At 42.1% G+C, this 19,217-nt stretch overlaps 1 protein-coding gene across 3 annotated transcripts; it reads left to right on the forward strand.

Moving 5' to 3' along the window:
• Positions 1-1,806: 1,806 nt before the first annotated feature.
• LOC138769316 (transmembrane protein 26-like) lies at positions 1,807-14,904 on the forward strand. Of its 3 annotated transcripts, XM_069947714.1 has the most exons (5): positions 1,807-2,014; positions 5,758-5,901; positions 7,728-7,936; positions 8,745-8,859; positions 13,518-14,904. In XM_069947714.1, exons 3-5 carry the CDS (start codon positions 7,740-7,742, stop codon positions 14,085-14,087), a joined length of 882 nt encoding a protein of 293 aa, XP_069803815.1. In that variant the 5' UTR covers positions 1,807-2,014; positions 5,758-5,901; positions 7,728-7,739; the 3' UTR covers positions 14,088-14,904. The 3 variants fall into 3 exon arrangements, with proteins under 3 accessions (XP_069803815.1, XP_069803816.1, XP_069803814.1); XM_069947715.1 differs by lacking the exon at positions 5,758-5,901 and having other exon boundaries at positions 1,807-2,019; XM_069947713.1 differs by lacking the exon at positions 5,758-5,901 and having other exon boundaries at positions 1,808-2,014.
• Positions 14,905-19,217: the final 4,313 nt, after the last annotated feature.

Genomic DNA, 19,217 nt, shown 5'->3' on the forward strand with positions numbered 1-19,217 from the left:
ATGCCACTCCTTCCATCTCCTCCTCTCAAATCTACCAGTATATTCGATCTCCTCCTCTAATGTCTACCAGCATGTTTCATCTCCTCTTTTCTTGTGTCCCAGTTTGTTCTATCTCTTCCTCTCGTACCTAACAGTATGTTCCATCTCCTCCTCTCATGCCTACCAGTATGTTCCATCTCCTCCTCTCATGCCTACCAGTGTGTATCATCTTTTTCTCATGTCTTCCAGTATGTTTCACTTCCTTCTCTTATGTTTACCAGTATGTTCCATCTCCTCTTTTCTTGTCTCCCTGTATGTTCCATCTCCTCCTCTCATGTCTACCACTATATTCTATCTCTTCTCCTGTCTACCAATTCATTCCATCTCCTCCTCTCATGTCTACTAGTATGTCCATCTTCTCCTCTCATGTCTACCAGTTTATTCCATCTCCTCCTCCCATGTCTACTAGTATGTCCCATCTTCTCCTCTCATGTCTACCAGTACATTTCAACTCCTTCTTTAATGTATACCAGTATATTTTATCTCGTCCTCTCATGTCTATAAGTATATTCCATCTCCTCCTCTCATGTCTACCAGTATGTTCCACCTCCTCCACTTATGTCTACCAGTATGTTCCATCTCCTCTTCTCTTGTGTCTCTGTATGTTCCATTTCCTCCTTTCATGTCTACCAGTATATTCCATCTCTTCTTCTGTCTACCAGTATATTCCATCTCTTCTCCTGTCTACTAGTATATTCCATCTCCTCCACTCATGTCTACTAGTATGTTCCATCCTCTCCTCCCATGTCTATCAGTATATTTCATCTCCTTCTTTCATGTCTATCAGTATATTTCATCTCCTTCTTTCATGTCTACCAGTATACTTCATCTCATTCTCTCATGCTTAACAGTATATTCCATCTCCTCCTCTCATGCCTACCAGTATGTTGCATCTCCTCCTCCCATGTCTACCAGTATTATCCATTTCCTCCTCTCATGCCTTCCTGTATATTTGATCTCCTCTCATGTCTATGAGTATACTCAATCTCCTCCTCTCATGTCTCCTCCTCTAATGCCTACCAGTATATTCGATCTTCTTCTTTCATTTCTTCCAGTGTATTTCATCTCCTCCTCTCATGTTTACCTGTATGTCCCATGTCCTCCCATCCTTGCATCCCTTGTGAATAATGTTAGTCTTCTCTCCACTTTTGGTTCCTTTTGGAAGGATTCTGTACTCCAAAACCTATTAGTTACATTTTAAGGCTGGGTTCACACTACGTATATTTCAGTCAGTATTGTGGTCCTCATACTGCAACCAAAACCAGGAAGGGATTAAAAACACAGAAAGGATCTGTCCACACAATGTTGAAATTGAGTGGATGGCCGCCATTTAATGGCAATTATTTGCTGTTATTTTAAAACAACAGCTGTTATATTGAAATAATGGAAGTTATTTACTGTTATATGGTGGCCATCCACTCAATTTCATCATTGTGTGAACAGATCCTTTCTGTGTTTTTAATCCACTCCTGGTTTTGGTTGCAATATGAGGACTACAATACTGACTGAAATATACGTAGTGTGAACCGAGCCTAAAAACACATTGCAACATACAGTACATTCTTTTTTTTCTGCACACAATAGTGTAGACGAGTCCACTATAGTATACAGCCAAACATAATAATAATAATAAGCTTGAAAAAGATGTTGTAATATTTTTGGAAGTGATGATATGCCCCCTCCCAGAACCCTGATCTCAACATCATCAAGTCTGGCTGGGATTACAGGAAGAGATAGAAGAATATAAGGAAGATTTCCAAGATGTTTGCACAGTACTGTAAACAAAGCATTGATGACATTCATTTCTCCAGATTTCCCTCATGATGTAGGGTGTGTTCTAGCCAAGAAACGTCTCTGTTTGTTGGCTCCATTGACCCAGGGGGCTGGAACATAGGAACAATTTACAAAGCAAAACTGAAAACTTCGGCAAACCCTGCAGATTCCCGAGGTATAGGATTTGTGGGAACAACAGAAGGTACGGTAAGACTTACACTGACTCTTTTGTGTAAACATTTTTATGTAATTCAAATGGATAGAATTAGACCTTTTCTTCTCTAATAGAACAGAATACGTCTATATAAACAAAGTCTTCCTATAAGTGATGCTTAGTTTGGTCTTTACTGTTTACTGTCACTGATCTAGTCCATCGCCCAGTATATAAAGTACACCTCACTGTTTAAATTCAAACTTTATAGACGCTATTGAACCGAAAGGTTATTTTTCTGAATAACCAAGGCCAAGCATGTGCAAAACTTGTTAATGCTGAAGTTTGTTAAGTGTGATCAGTATTCTTCTCCTGCTTTCAATGTACCCTGGTAACATTCCATTCTATTTAACCCTTAATGGCAGAACAATAATAATTTTTACTTTCACAAGACTGAGATTTTTTTTTTTTTTTTTTGCATAGCCACAAGACTGGTTTTAAACATCAAATAGTCTTCCCCCAACACAGTCATCCTAAAATAAAGTTGTAAATACTTTACATATATTTAGTTTACAAGCTGCAGAGGTATATGCAAGCCAGGCTTATAGATATAGTTTTGTGGTGTGTCTTAATGAGTCTTAATTTAACCTAGCCTTGCTAGAATGTGCAAATGGATGGTGCAAAGTCATAAGAAATGGCCTAGGCCATACACAGTAAAACCCATAAATGTTATATACATATGTAAAACATACAGTGTTACCTCGGTTCTCAAACTTAATTGGCTCAGGAAGGCAGTTCGAGAACCGAGCAATGTTTTCCCATAGGAAATAATGTAAATGTGTTTAATTGGTTCCAGCATCAACTAATAATTGCCTACAATACTCATTTATTACATTGATAAGTGCCCAGTATAATCACTACAGTACAGAACAGAGCAGCACTATACTGTACAGGACATTACAGAGCAGCACTATATACTATACAGTGTATTCATAACAATAAAGATTCAATAAAACCAGCAATTATAGTACAGTAGTCACTAACTGATCACTCATTATTTACTGTATAGAGCCCTCCCTCCATCCCAGCACTGTAAAGGATGGGAGATGGTGGTGTCTTGACTGTAGTCAAGTGCACCACCATCTCCCATCCGTTACAGTACTGTATAAGACTGCTAGAGTGCATATACAGTACAGTAGTAGTACAGGCAGTGTACCACCATCTCCCATCCTGTACTATATAAGACTGCTGGAGCGCATATACAGTACAGTAGTAGTACTGTACTGTATATGCACTCCAGCAGTCTTATATAGTACAGGATGGGAGATGGTGGTACACTGCCTGTACTACTACTGTACTGTATATGCACTCTAGCAGTCTTATACAGTACTGTAACGGATGGGAGATGGTGGTGCACTGACTGTACTACTACTGTACTGTATATTCACTCCAGCAGTCTTATACAGTACAGGCTGGGAGATGGTGGTGCACTGACTGTACTACTACTGTACTGTATATTCACTCCAGCAATCTTATACAGTACTGGGCTATGTTCATAACGGCTGTAGTTAATATGAGAAAATACCCCGGTGTCTATGGGATCCCGGTCGGAGCGTATACACATAGTATACGCTCCGGCCAGGACCCCTATCGGCGCCGCAAACAACTGACATGTCAGTTTTCTTCGGCCGCTATTCAGTGAATAGCAGCCAAAGAAAGACCTGTCAGTGAACACTATGAAGCGCGTGGCTGCGGCTGCAAGCTTCATAGTGTGCTGTGGGGAGTTCTGAGGCGGGCATGCATCAGAACAGTACCGGCCGGGATGATCTTTTCAGAAACCGGACGCTCCGTGACCCAGTCGGTCTCTTACGCCATGTGAACATGGCCCTGTACTGTATGTGAAGCCTCATCAGTGCTAAACTCACCAGGTACAACCCACCACCCACGCTTGCAAAATCATTCAGATACCAAAGAAAGTTTGGATTCTGAACATTACTTCCAGGTAAATGTTTGTTCGAATACTACAGTATTACTAAGAAATGTAGGCAAGGTATTGACCACATTCGGAAACACAGCTTTAGACAGTGTAAAATGTGGGAAAACCATACCCTCATTACTTAACCAGTGGCTGTGAAATGTTGCCAGGATTATTGCCAACATTGCTTGGCTACTGGTTAAAAAATTGGGGTGTGATTTTAGATGCATTTGGATTGCTAAGGTGGAAACGTAGACATGTCAAAAGTTTGGATTAGACTGAGATTCAGACCGTGACCGATCAGGACAACGAGCAGTGAGAAGTTACGCTCAACATAGTCCTCTTATGGCTCTATGTCACATGAGGAGACGGACGAATAATGAAAGTGTATGGGGCACGTCCTTTCATACTGATAAAGAGTGGGGAGAGGATCACACAGCAGCTCATTCCTCTGATTGGTCAGGGTTTAAACACTCAGACACTGACTGATTAAAAACTTTTGCCATGTCTCTCTGATGTGTCAAACATTGAACAATGATGCAAGTCAAGCAAGATTTTTTTTGGGGGGTACACAATGCATTAGATTTAGTTGTATTTATTCCCCCACAACTCCCTTGGGATAGTTGAACTACAACTCTCAGAATGCACTAAATGCATGAAGCTCTCAGGGAATACTGGAAGTTATAGTTTCTGAGATTACAACTCATTAATACATGGCAATAACATAATATGGTGAACCCCTGTGCCCCTTATAGTAGTTTGGTCCCCCAGTACCCCATATAGTAGTTAGGCCCAATCTGTGACCCGAAATAGTAGAAAAGCCCCCTCTGTGACGCTATACAGTAGTTAGACCACCTCTTGGCCCCATATAGTAGTTAGGCCTTCTGTGCCCCCACATAGTCATTAGACCCCCTTTTGTGCCCCATATACTAGGTCCCTCTGAGCCTTCTAACAGTATTAAGCCTCCTCTGTGCCCTCATATTATACTTATACCAACTATGTGCCTCTATATAATATTTGGGCCCCCGATGTGCCTCTATATAGTAGTTAGGCTCTCTATTTGTCTTTATATAGTAGTTAAACCTCTTTATGCATCTAAATAGTACTTAGGCCAAATCTGTGCATCCATATAGTAGTTAAGGTTCTTTGTGCCCCCTATTATGTTAGACCTCCTCTATGTCCCAATATAGTAGTTAGGCTCCTCTGTCCCCATCTTGTAGTTAGACTGCATCTGTGAATGCATATAGTAGATAGGCCCCTCTTTGCTTCTCATATAATAGTTAGGCTTTGTTGTACAGGTAAGCCTTCAGTAGGTAAAATGCCCCATGTAGCTATTCCCTCCTGTAGGTAGTCCCCTCCCTTGTTGGTAATTCCCCCTACTAGATAGTATTCCCCATGTAGGCATCCCCTAGCAGTTAGTCCATTTAGTAGGTAGTATTCTCCATATACACATCCCCCTGTAGTTAATCGCCCTTTTAGATATACCACCATCAGGTGGTAACCTCCTTTCTAGGTATCTAGCTTATATAATCTACAAAAAAAAAAAAACATTTTTGCTCCAGAGACATCCACACGCATCTCCTCTGTTGAGTGCAAAAGCACTGGGGAAGTGGAGAACCAATGGGTCTTTGCTGTGCCAGAGCATCACATTAAACTGTAAGGGCTCATTAGGAGTGCTAATGCCAGCTTGTGTTGGAGGCCCATTCTAGCTTGGGGCCCAATCTCTTTACTTTCCCTCCCTTTCTTTTGTTCTCTTTCCTTATCCTATGTTTAATTTTGATTTAGTTTTTTTTTTCTGTGGCTTACTTCTTTTTACTAGAAGACTGTGTTGTATAGCACGTCCCTGGTGCAGGAAAAGGGAGCAAGAGGAGAAAGCCTGAGAAATTGTCAGCTGTATGCCTACAAGCTGCGAGCCTCTAAACGTCCACTGTCCGTATAGTGCTGGTGAAAGTACAATGAACAGGTTGGCACTGTGCTGACACTCTCTAGTGAATAGTCTGCACTCTTAGTGAAGTCACTGCTGCTCCCTAGTGGATAGATAGGGAAGTGATGTCATCGATGCTCTCTAGTAAGTGGAAAGGCTGCATTCTTAGTGATGTTACTATTGCTTTCTAGTGAATATATATGATACCTTCTTGGATAAGCCCCTGCAGTATATAGCCCCCCTGTGCGCTCTCCCCCAGTAGTATAGCCCCCCTGTGTGCTCTCCCCTTGTAGTATATAGCCCCCGTGCGATTTTCCCCTGTAGTATATAGCCCTCCTGTGCGCTCTCTCCCTGTAGTATATAGCCCCCGTGCGCTCTCCCCCTGTAGTATATAGTCCCCCTGTGCACTCTCCCCTGTAGTATATAGCCCCCCTGTGCACTCTCCCCCTCCCATATAGCCCCCCTGTGCACTCTCTCCCTCCGATATAGCATAAAAAAAACCCAACTACTTATACTCACCTGGGTCCGGGCGTCTTCTCTTCACTCTTGTGGCCGCACTGCAACGGTCACAAGAGGCTGCTCTCCCCTGTCCTGGCGTCAGCACTCCAGTGACGTCACTCGAGTGCCGAAACCAGAAGCAGAGTGCGGCCTCTTGTGACCACTGCGGCCACAAGAGTGACTGACAGGGAGGGAGCCAATGGCTCTATTGTTATTATGAGCGCTCGTTATGAGCGATCATAGTTACTGTGCAGAGTGCAGCTCGGTATACAGGTATACTGAGCTGCAGCAGGGGTGCGGACAGGTGCAGACCGCGGTCTGCCAGTTGAGGACCCCTGATATATATCAATCTGATCAGCTCATTCTGCTCTATAATAAGATGCTGATGGCTTAGGTAGCATTTTCATGGTAACGGGATCCCTTTAAGGACTGTGATTCTCTATGGGTCAGTCAGGCAGGTGATCACATGACCCAGTAATGAAATAACACTGTAGGACTAGTGATGGTGAGTGAGCATGATGCTATGGATATTTTCTTCTTTAAGAAAACAGAAATTGGCACCACTGCATTCCCAGAATATTTTTTCATAGATATATCCATATGAGGGCATTTTTTTGTGGGATGAGTCATATTAGGGTGCATATAATGTATTAAAGGGCTATTCCACTCAAACATAACTTTTGATATGTTACTGCCCATGGTGAGGCTAACAATTCATTCTATACGCGTTATTATCTATTCAGTCTCCTTCCCCCAGTTCTCAGCTGCTGCTTTCTGCTGAAGACACAAAAATCAGAGTGTGAGCTTTTCTCCCCCCCCCCCCTCCCTTCCGAGATCGCTAATATAAGGGAACATAGACAGACCACACATGGACTATCGTGTACAATTCTGGGCACCTGTAAATAAAAAGGACATGGCTGAACTTAAACAGGTGCTTGGAATTAAATGGGGAGGCATGTTGGGAACTAGGAATAAGCTTTGGAGCCATGCTGGGGGCAAGGAATAAGATGGAAGTCACGCATGGGACAGAAATGAGATAGGGTGCCATGCAGGGTTCAATGAATGAGGTCAGTAGCCGTGCTGGGGACTAGCAATGAAAGAGGAATCATGATGACCCTGAATGTGATGGTGTAAAATACTAGAGACCAGTAACATGATAAAAGACATCATTTGGACTCTATCATCATTATTTATGTTTACTTGAGTGCTGTATATTCTTTTCTTTGAAAAAACTTCCCCCATAAAAAATGTAGATAATTAGTTCTACTGTATACAGATTATGTACTTTATACATTATATATACAATATATAATATGTGTGCGTAATATATACATATATACAATTGCTTTCTGCTTGTCTCTTAACAGACTACAGCTAAAATGGGTGAAAAATTTACTTGGATGACATCCCTCTTCAGTTATATATTCTTCATAGTACATGGAGTAATGATGGTGTACGTAGTGGAGGATATAATGAGAGACAAGACCTACTGGGCTCTTCTCACTGGAGTCATTCTCATGACCATTGTTGGGATTCTCAGCATATCTAAGAAGATGGCTTTTCTTGAAAATAAATGGTAATATGGACAACAATACCTTGATTTTACATATCAGCATTTATTAAAGGGAAACTATCAACAGGTTTAGAATGTAACCTGCTGATATGTCCCTATGGCACATGGGGCGCTGAGGATGAAGGTATCTCTCTTACCTTCATCCTCTGCACTCTTTCAGTGATATAGGGAGTTTAGTCCCTATGCTAATTAGGCATTTTGGTGCTCTGGGGCAGGACTAACCACCCCTTCTAATGAATGTAAGCAGAGCGGGGCGGCCATGCGGGGTGGGCCGGATGGGTGCACCTAAATAGCATAGGAATTAAACTACAGGCTTATCAGCAGGTTAGATTCTTCTACACTGCTAATAGTTTCCCTTTAAAAGAGTAATCTGGAGAAAAAAAATGTTTTCCAATCAACTGGAAAGTTATACAGAGTTGTAAATTACTTCAATTAAAAAAAAAAAAAAACTCAAGCCTTCCAGTCTGACACAATGCTCTCTGCTGCCCCCTCTGTCTGTGACAGGAACTGTCCAGAGCAGTAGCAAATTCCCATAGAAAATCTCTCCTGCATGTAAGTAGCTTTTCTGGCCTTAAAAGGTCACAAAATGTATCAAAAGTCACAAATTTATGTGCAAGCACAGTTTAGGAACTTTTTTTTTTTTTTTCACCAGTTATGTTAAAACAAGAACAAAGTCAATTGTTTTGCAAACCCCACAATGTTTAGTTTGTTATTACATGTTGCTACTACTTTCTACATTTTGTTGTATTATCTTTTAAATAAATTTTTAGATTATTAGTATTTATGGATTAAACTATTTTCTGTCTTGCAGGTTTTCTCTGATGGTCTTTCTATATTTATGTACTGTTGTTCCTTCTATAATTGTGGTTGAACACCATAACCTAATTTTGAAATCTAACAAGGAATATCCTGACTGCACCGCCAGTGTACGTATCTCTTTTAGTACATGCATTCAGAAATGGACAACGGCCTAAATGTATCAATCTGAGACAGAAACAAACAAAAACTAATCAAAGCTTTGTGTACAATTCGTACATGGGGTTGCTTAACCCCTAGACGACCTAGGACGTACTGGTACATCCTGGAAGTCTGTCCCCAGACGACCCTGGACGTACCGATACGTCCTGAGCTATGAAGCGTGCTCCGGAGTGGAGCGCGCTTCATAGCAGGTGGGGGCTGGCTGCAATCAGAAACAAACAAGAACTAATCAAAGCTTTGTGTACAATTCGTACATGGGGTTGCTTAACCCCTAGACGACCTAGGACGTACCGGTACATCCTGGAAGTCTGTCCCCAGACGACCCTGGACGTACCGGTACGTCCTGAGCTATGAAGCGCGCTCTGGAGTGGAGCGCGCTCCATAGCAGGTGAAGGCTGGCTGCAATCAGCAGCCGGCACCTCACCATTAATGACACGCTGCAGCGATAGCGCTGCAGCGTGACATTAACTCCTTAAACGCAGCGATCGCGGCGCGGCCACAGCGTTTAGGTGTAAGTGACAGGGGGAGTCACTTACCGATCGGTGAAACGAACCGCCGGAGGTCTCTCACCTGCCTCCGTGAGGTCCGATCGGCGCTCTGGTCACTGAGCCTGCACAGGCAGGCTCAATGAGCAGAGCGCCGATGACACTGATCAATGCTATGCCTATGGCATAGCAATGATCAGTGTCTAAAATAAAAGTAATCAATGTACAAGTCCCCCAAAGGGACTTAACCCTTTAAGGACATGGCCCATTTTCGTTTTTACGTTTTCGGTTTTTCCTCCTTGCATTTTTCCACCTAGAAACCCACATGACCCCTTATTTTTTGCGTCACTAATTGTACTTTGCAATTACAGGCTGAATTTTTGCATAAAGTACACTGCGAAACCAGAAAAAAATTCGAAGTGTGGTGAAATTGAAAAAAAAAACGCATTTCTTTTATTTGGGGGAAATGTGTTTTTACGCCATTCACCCTGGGGTAAAACTGACTTGTTATGCATGTTCCTCAAGTCGTTACGATTAAAACGATATATAACATGTATAACTTATATTGTATCTGATGGCCTGTAAAAAATTCAAACCGTTGTTAACCAATATACGTTCCTTAAAATCGCTCCATTCCCAGGATTATAGCGCTTTTATCCTTTGGTCTATGGGGCTGTGCGAGGTGTCATTTTTTGCGCCATGATTTGATCTTTCTATCGGTACCTTGATTGCCCATATACGTCTTTTTGATCGCTTTTTATTACATTTTTTCTGGATTTGATGCGACCAAAAATGCGCAATTTTGCACTTTGGGATTTTTTTGCGCTGACGTACGAGATCAGGACTGTGATTAATTAATAGTTCGGGCGATTACGCACGCGGCGATAGCAAACATGTTTATTTATTTATTTGTTTACTTTTATTTAAAACCTGGGAAAAGGGGGGTGATTCAGACTTTTATTAGGGGAGGGGGCTTTTTACTATTAACAAGACTTTTTTTTTTTTTTTTTTACACTTATACTAGAAGCTCCCCTGGGGGACTTCTAGTATATACACTTGGATCTCTCATTGAGATCTCTGCAGCATAGATATGCTGCAGAGATCCATGAGATCGGCACTCGTTTGCTTTCGGCTGCTGCAGCCGAAAACGAACGAGTGCCGAGCCGAGGACGGCGCCATCTTGGACGCGTCCCCGGCCGGCATCAGTAACGGAGATCGCTCCTCCGGGACAAGGTCCCGGAGGAGCGATCTCCCCCACTAGACACCAGGGAAACGTTGCCTCCGGTAATCGGAGGCAGCTGTCAACTTTGACAGCTGCCTCCGATTAGCTAATTAGCGGGCACGGCGATCAGACCGTGCCCGCTAATAGCGGCGGTCCCGGGCTACACGCGGCACCCGGGATCGCGGCACTTCAAAGCGGGGCCGCCGCGCGGCCCCGCTTTGAAGTGCAAGTGAGGACATAGGACGTACCGGTACGTCCTATGTCCTTAAGAGGTTAAAATGTATAAAAAAAAAAAAAAAAGTTAAAAACACCAACACACTACCCCAAAACCCCTCCCCCAATAAAAGTCTAAATCATATAAACATATAATCATATAAACATATAAAAATAAATAAATAAATAAATAGATAAACATATAATATACCGTAGCGTGCGTAATTGTCCAATCTATTAAAATATAACAAGCGTCATTGCGAACGGTGAACGGCGTACACGTAAAGAGGGAAAAAAGTGCACGGATTACCGATTTTATGTTACATTATATATAAAAAAATAAATAATAAAAAGTGATTAAAACATCTGATCTTCACAAATTTGGTATTAATAAAAACTAGAGATCATGGCGGAAAAAATGACACCCCATACAGCCCTGTAGGTGAAAAAATAAAACTGTTATAGGCGTCACAATAGGCCCATTTTATTAATATTTAATTGCCCAAAAAAAGGATTTCATAAAAAAAATATATATAACATTAGAGAATCTGTGTAACCTGCATATGGTTGTGTTCAGACAGACCTATAGAATAATAGTGTCATGTCGCTGTTACCATATAGTGCATTACGTAGACACAGGAACCCCTCAAACGTTACCATATTGCATTCTTTTTTACGATTTCACCAATTTATATCTTCATAAATAATATATTTGGGATTCCATCATACATGTGATGGTAAAATGAATGACGCCATTACACAGTACAACTATTCCTGTAACAAACAAGCCCGCACATGGCCTTGTAGATAGAAAACTGAAAGTGCTAGAGCTCTTAGAAGGGGAGGAGGGAAAAACGAAAGCGCAAAGATCAAAATTTGCGCGGCCCACTGGGTCATTTTGGGCCTGGTCCTCAAAGGGTTAAATGAAAGCTGAGCTCTGATTGGCTGTTTTGGGCAAATCATACAGTTTATGTCTTAGAATAACAAATCTGAGCCAATGTGTTCATCTCAACAAGGTTGCACTAACCTACCAGAGCCCCAGAGGACCCCTCGGCAGGCCCAGGTTGTGACACAGTAATGTATCACTAAGGCTGGGTTCACACTGCGTTTTCAGCATACATTTAACGGATTGGTTTTTTTTAACGGACAAAAAAAATTGTGTCAGCAACGTTTTTGTGTCCGTCGTTTTGATCCGTTTCTTTTTATAATGGAAGTCAATAGAAAAACGGATCAAAACGGATTCACACAAATGCATCAGTTTTTTGCTATCCGTTTTTTTCAAAAAAATGGATGAAAAAAAAACAGATTGCAAAAACGCAGTGTGAACCCAGACTAACATATCTGTTTTTATTTGGTTACTTTTAACGGACAGAAAAATGTAGTCAACTCAATTTGTGTGTACGTTAAAAAAAACATTTCTTTCGATCCTTTTTTTTTTTAACAATGGAAGTCAATAGAAAAACGGATCCAAACGGATGCCACACATTTGCATCCGTTTTCCCCATAAAATGTATATGTTAAACGGATAAGAAAAACGTAGTGTGGATACAGCCTTATACCTACTCCAAATGTCTAGCAGACTACAACTTTATTTGGGTCTGTCTTTAAAACCAGTCACCAGATATCCTATTAAAATGTGGATGTACATTGATTAATTCAGAGTGGATGAAGTTCAGTCCAATACAATTCAGTATATGTGGGTACTTGGCCGATTACGAGCCATTCCGGCCAATAATCTTTTAGGTGTGATGGTACGTGTTGAAAGACCATGATCAGCCGACATACATGATGTTGGCTGATCGTGATCTTTCAACATGTTAAAATGGCTCGATCAGTGCAGTGGCAGTCAGTTGCTTATCAGCAGACCGCCACTGACTTTAATGGGCAGCTCGGATGAGTGCAGTGTCTTACGCAGCCCCCCACCCTTTCTGTGTGTGTAATAGCACAGACAGTGAGTGGGGAACAAGGAGGAAGCGAGCGCTGACCTGACAGACCGGCACTTGCTTTCTCCTGAACATTGTGCCATGTAATACAGCCTTTAGAGCTCTATTTGATCTGTTTGATCAAATAGATAACTGTATGAATATTTAGGCACAACCATTTATCTCTGACCCCGCCATGCACTAATCTCTAGGATCAGTAAATGGATGAAGCCAGAAGCTGAATAATTAGTGCACAGGGTGCAGAGGAGGAAAACATGTCGGTTCGATGGTTATCAGACAGAGCAGCATTTGTAGGGCTTCTGACCGAGAATTCTCCCTCTACAGAGGGAGAATTCTCGGTCAGAAGCCCTACAAATGCTGCGGTTGTGCCGGCCGCAGTATCTATAGGGTTACTGTCAGCACCAGAATGCGTCTCCAGTGCTGACAGTTGCCGCGGGTCCCTGGCTATCACTAACAGCAGGGACCCGCTGCGGATGACACAGTCACAGCTTCTGTGCCTGAGTCATCCTGCATCGTAAATTAACGTTGCTGCAGCATCGGGAATAGGCTACAGCAATGTTAATTTACTGTGCAGTGGCGGGAGGGGGTTAATGACCTATATGCAATTCTACCTTTCCCTTTAACAGTCATTAGGTGATTAAGTTACTGAATAAGTACATTAGTTACATGAGTGTATTTGCTTTTATATTATATACTGTATAATGTAATAATATAAAATAATGCATGTTATGATCTCTTGCCAGGGCCACAACGTAACAAAACAATGCAAAGAAATGCGAATATATGAAGAGTCAACATTCTTGACACTGATTACAGGACGTTGGCTGATGTCAAGAGGGGACATGACCCGAGACCAGCTTGGACAGCTTCTTCTGACATACTTTGCTTTAGGTGCAGATACCCTGGATATTTTAGATTTTATACAGGGGACATCAGAAGACTCCAGCCACACTGTAACTTGGGTTGGACTGGGTCTATTCGGTTTGTCTATGATGCAATTCCCATTTATGCTCTCTGAAGGTTTCTCTGTTTCATCTCTGGATATACCGGATAATGATCAACACCAACCATTAAATGAAGTAAAGACTAGCATAGGGTCTTTTAAGGCTGAAATTGGCCGTGTGATAATCACACTGATAGCGCAGGACGTACCCTTTCTGGGCTACAGATTGTACTTGACAACTAGAGAGGGATTGTTTGTTCATTCCCTAACTTTTTTTATAATCAAAAACATTTTTACCATTGCCATACAGCTATACAGGGTTGGTGCGTTGATTTGTAGCAGAAGAAAACGCCCTACTCCACCACCATGAGAGTATCATACACCATTAGGCTATGTTCACACTACGTAAAAGTACGGCCGTTGTTTCCATCTGCAACAACAGGCCTCCTTTATGCAGCGTGGAACATTGTCTATTCCTCTATGGGATCCTAGCCGGAGCGTATACACAACGTATACCCTCCGGCCGGGATCCCGTGCTGCGCCACAAAGAACTGACATGTCAGTTTTCTGCGGCCGCAATTCAGTGAATTGCGGCCGTAGGAAACCCTGTCAGTTCACACAATGAAGCGAGCGGCTCCGGACACTTGCTTCATTGTGTGCTATGGGAAGTTCTGATGCGGGCGCACGCTGATGCGCCCGCATCAGAACACTACGGCTATAAAGATCATTTGCAGAGACCGGCCAGGTCACGGAACGGCCGGTCTCTTACGTAGTGTGAACACAAAGTAAGTTTAGTATTAATCACGGCGGTTGTTGTACATCAGCAACAACGGCCGTGATTAATACAGAACTTACATTGTGCTGAAGGCTGAGGGAATCTCGGCCAGGGTGGGCCCTCATCTGAATTCAGCATCAGCATCCGAATTGAGCAAAAATGGCAGTACTGGCCGGGATGATCTTCTCAAACACTGGCCGTTCTGTGATCCGGCCGGGTCACAGAACAGCTGGTGTTTTACAGAAAATGAACATGGCCTAAACATGCACAAATTATAAAAATTCAAAATCCTTAAAGAATAAACAAACAAAAACAACCACCTTCTACTTCTAGAAAAAAAATGAAGAAATATAGTTGCTAGGGTTGTGATGATCTATTCTAAAGGATGTTTCATGGTGAAATATTTTCTTAAAGTTTTTTTTTCACTCATATTACAATAGCCATAATATTACATACTGTAGAAGTGGGCTGATCATGGACTATTTTAGCTTTTCTGCTGTCTGTGGTGCCCACACCCCATGAGCAAAGGTTTGCGTGCAGAATATCTGTGGTGTAAAGGAGTATCAGCAAACTGGACTGTGTACCTGTATATATTACTTATAGCAGTTACCAAATAATACCATTAAACAAGGAATAAAAACAGCATACACATTACTATGTTACCGCTGTGCTGTTATTTATTAAAGGGGTTATCTTGGGTTTTCCCCAAATCAACTGGTTTCAGAACGTTTTCTAAATTTGTAACGTCTATTTAAAAATCTTAAAGTGACACTGTCACCCCCTTTGTGCATTCTAACATCTCTATTAAATTTAGCGGTTTATTTTATATCATACGTCATGGTGCTTGTTCAAGTAAAAAGATCTTTTATCAACTGCAGATTGTGTTAAGTGGACGGGGCAGCTGCGAGAAAGCACGTGACGTGCGAAACAGCTGTCGCTCATTTTGTTTTATCCACTTCATGTTACCTGTGTTGGTGATGAAATAAAGTTACAAGATTGTTTGCTACATGGTGAGTGCCACGTTTATTATCTTGGAGAAGTTATTTCTATATGGGACTATGCAAGTTGAGCACCACCAGTAGTACAAGTCCGGGAACAGTGAGTGTTCACACACTAAGACAGTGCCTGAATGCGGTTGTGGGGTTAAGTGCCGAGTTATTTCTCTTTGGAAGTGTTTAGCGCCACTTAGCCCCGCCCACAATGCCACAGTTGACCCCGCCCCCTTGATGGTCCGATCTAGAGGGAGTGGGGCCTAGACCTTTAGGCCAACATGTTCCAATGGCCGGCGAGGGGGCGGGGCCAATGGTGGTGTTGTGGGTGGGGTTAAGTGGCACTAATGCTGCGAGGCCCCGCCCGCTTAAAACAATCTGCAGTTGATGAAAGATTACTTTTGACTTGAACAAGCAACATGACGTATGATATAAAATAAGGTATGAAAACCGCAAAATTTACCCATTACACCTGTGTAGAGATGTCAGAATGCACAAAGGAGGTGACAGTGTCACTTTAAGTCTTTCCATACTGCTGTATGTCCTGCAGGAAGTGGTGTGTTCTTTTCAGTCTGACACAGTGCTCTCTGCTGCCACCTTTGTCCATGATAGGAACTGTCCAGAGCAGGAGTAAATCCCCATAGAAAACCTTTTCTGCTCTGGACAGGTCCTGGCATGTACAGAGATGGCAGCAGAGAGCACTATGTTAGACTGAAAAGAAAACAACATTTCCTGCTGGACATACAGCAGCTGATATGTATGAAAAAAAATTTAGATTTTTAAAATATAAAAAATTAATAATATAACTTTCTGAAAGCAGTTCATTTGAAAGAAAAAGATTTTCGCTGGATAACCCCTTTAACACCTGCTTGACTGAAACCAACACTATATATAAGCCAGATAATAACACAACCATACTATGAAATATTAGCACCACATAGTGACTGAATGTTATCTCTGTACAGTAACAGAGTAAACCTCATTATACCATAGCCAATATTAAAAACGACACTGTACAAGGGACACATAATGCCGCCACATCCTGGCCACACATTGCCATTGCTGCCTGAATAATACCACTAATTCTGCTGCCAGATAAAAACACAATACACAGCCCAATATTATCCCCATATAGTGACAATACAATGATTGTATCCGGTGGCTCACAGGTGACATTTTCTCTGACCTGAGTTGTTCGATTTCCTTTTCTTCTCTATCTGAACACCACAAAGATTTCTTCCAGCCAGAACTCATCTCTGCAGAATTGCTCCACACTTTTCCAACACCATCCTCATGTTTTTTTTAAACAATTCTTTATTTAAGCAATAACCAATAATTGGTACAGACCATGCTATTCATTTTATATTTTAAAGGGGTTATCCAGTGCTACAAAAAAATTGGCAACTTTCTTTCAGAGACAACACGACTCTTATGCTCCATTCACTTCAATGGAACTGAGCAGCTAAACCCTGCCCAAGCTGGAGACAAGAGTGGAGCTGTCTCTAGAAGAAAATGTCTGTGTTTCTGTAGTGCTGGATAACCCCTTTAATCATAGTTACAATAAAAGGAACACTGAATCGGTCCACAAAAAAATGGGGTGGTGGGAAGTAGATTGAGGTTGTGGGATGAGCGCTGGAAGGTAAAGTGAGGCCATTCGGGGCTGCATATACTGCTGAGAGGTAGAATCAAAAAATATAGAGCCTTCAAGATTTTCAAGACAGAAGTTTAAAGGGGTTATCCAGCGTTACAAAAACATGTCCCCTTTTCCCCCACTCGTCTCCAGATTGGGTGGGGTTTCAAACTCAGTTTCATTGAAGTAAATGGAGCTTAATTGCTAACCACACCTGAACTGGAGACAAGAGAGGGGGAAAAGTGGCCATGTTTTTGTAGCGCTGGATAACCCCTTTAAGATTTCCCAATGTGCCACTGATGTCAGCCTTCATGTACTAGGCAGAGAATTGGTACAGTCTCACTAAGGCGTGTACCATCTGCGCCGAGAAATGGGTAAGAAAAGCCTCTATTTAAAGAGACTCTTGTCAGTAGGTTTATGCTGTCCTGTCTAAGGGTGGCATAAACTAGTGACAGAGAAGCTGAACAGAATGATGTATCACGTACATTGTTCTGTGCAGCTGATTCAGAGAGATCCTCCTGAATAACATGGACAATAAGTAGTCTTCTCCATTATGTGCATGAGCGCAGTAGTCCTGGATATTCATGAGAAGCAGAAAATTCCACCCAACAGCTGCTGATTGGCAGTTATCTCTTCATGCTGTGTATAGGCAATCAACTGTCATATTAGGAGAACAACTGAACAGAATTATACAAGTAATACACCGATCTGTTCAGCATTTCTGCCAGTAGTTTACGCTGTCTTCTTTTAAGGCAACATAAACCTAGTGACAGATTCCCTTCAAGGAAGAACTTCTTTGCATGTTTTTCAGTATTACACCCTGCCTAAAGCTAGTTGGCTACCAAAAAGGCTTTCAAATCTGCCACCACAATTGGCACAGGGATTTAGCCGCTCTGGACGTGAACCGGAGCTGTTACAGACTTGGGGCCCGAAGTGCCAGCCACCGATAAATCAATGAATTGGAATATTAAAGGCATAGGCTCTAGGGGCAGCTTGTTTCCAGTGATTAGCAACAAAAAAGCACACCTCCTGCCAGAATGTCAGAGAGCGGGGACAAGACCAAATGTGCCAGAAATCAGTTGCAGATATGTGACATTTTGGACAATGCAATATCCTATCAGGAAATCTTGGAGATAGGGGCAGATTAAAACCATTACCTTGAAGAAGGTCTCCCTCCACCCCTCACAGATGACATGCAATCTGACCTTGTACCGACCTTGTTCACATGGATCATCCTCTCTCAATCATTCTACCCACTTAGTAAATATGTCTCTCTTATGAACAGTAAGAAAATTATCATTGAGGGCTCTATAAGCAGTAGACAAGGTCACTTTGAGCAGCTCAGTCCCTATAAAGTTGTCAAAGTAATTGGAAAAAAGTTCCTTAGTGAGACTTACCAGTTTCCTTTTGCAAAAAGAGGTTACCTGATTGATATACAAAAAATGGTGATCATTCAACACATATTTTTTGTGAAGTTCAGGCCCTGAGAGCCATCTTTTATTAACCCATGCATGAGATGCTCCACAGTTGCTATACCTTTTTCCCTCCATACCTTGAAGAGAACATTGTCCCTTCCATAGGGTGTCCCCACAACATCAACCTTTTAGACATCAAAAAACGGCAGGCCAAAAGCCTTACATATAGCTGTCCATGTGGAAGGGATGAGATACGTGTATGGAGGCAGAATCGGAGGGACTACGGGTCCGCCAGTTGCCTTTCCAAAGGCAGGTTGGAACCATTCTTATGTTTGCCCCTTCATAGTATCAGAAAAAATTACCCTTGAGGGTAGGGCCACCAATATGTAGATTGGTGCCCCTCAGTAAATGGAATTGCTGCACAGTAAGTAAAGAGTTGCCCCCTCTAGACAGATCTTCTCTCTTTCCCAATTAGAGTTGCACCCCCCCCACCCCCCAGTAAGTAGAGCTGAAGCCCATGTACATAAGACTGCAGGATGAGCAGGCAATGTGTAAGGCCTCATTCCCACATTTTGTAAATCCAAAAATGTGCTATGGAACAAAGTTTTGGAGTTCCCGGTATCATGCATTAGATCTTGCATCTTCCACTGGTTACCCTCTTTCACTTTTACATGTGCTGTCAGAAAAACAA

The sequence above is a fragment of the Dendropsophus ebraccatus genome, chromosome 12 (genome assembly GCF_027789765.1).
Source record: "Dendropsophus ebraccatus isolate aDenEbr1 chromosome 12, aDenEbr1.pat, whole genome shotgun sequence".
NCBI lineage: Eukaryota > Metazoa > Chordata > Amphibia > Anura > Hylidae > Dendropsophus > Dendropsophus ebraccatus.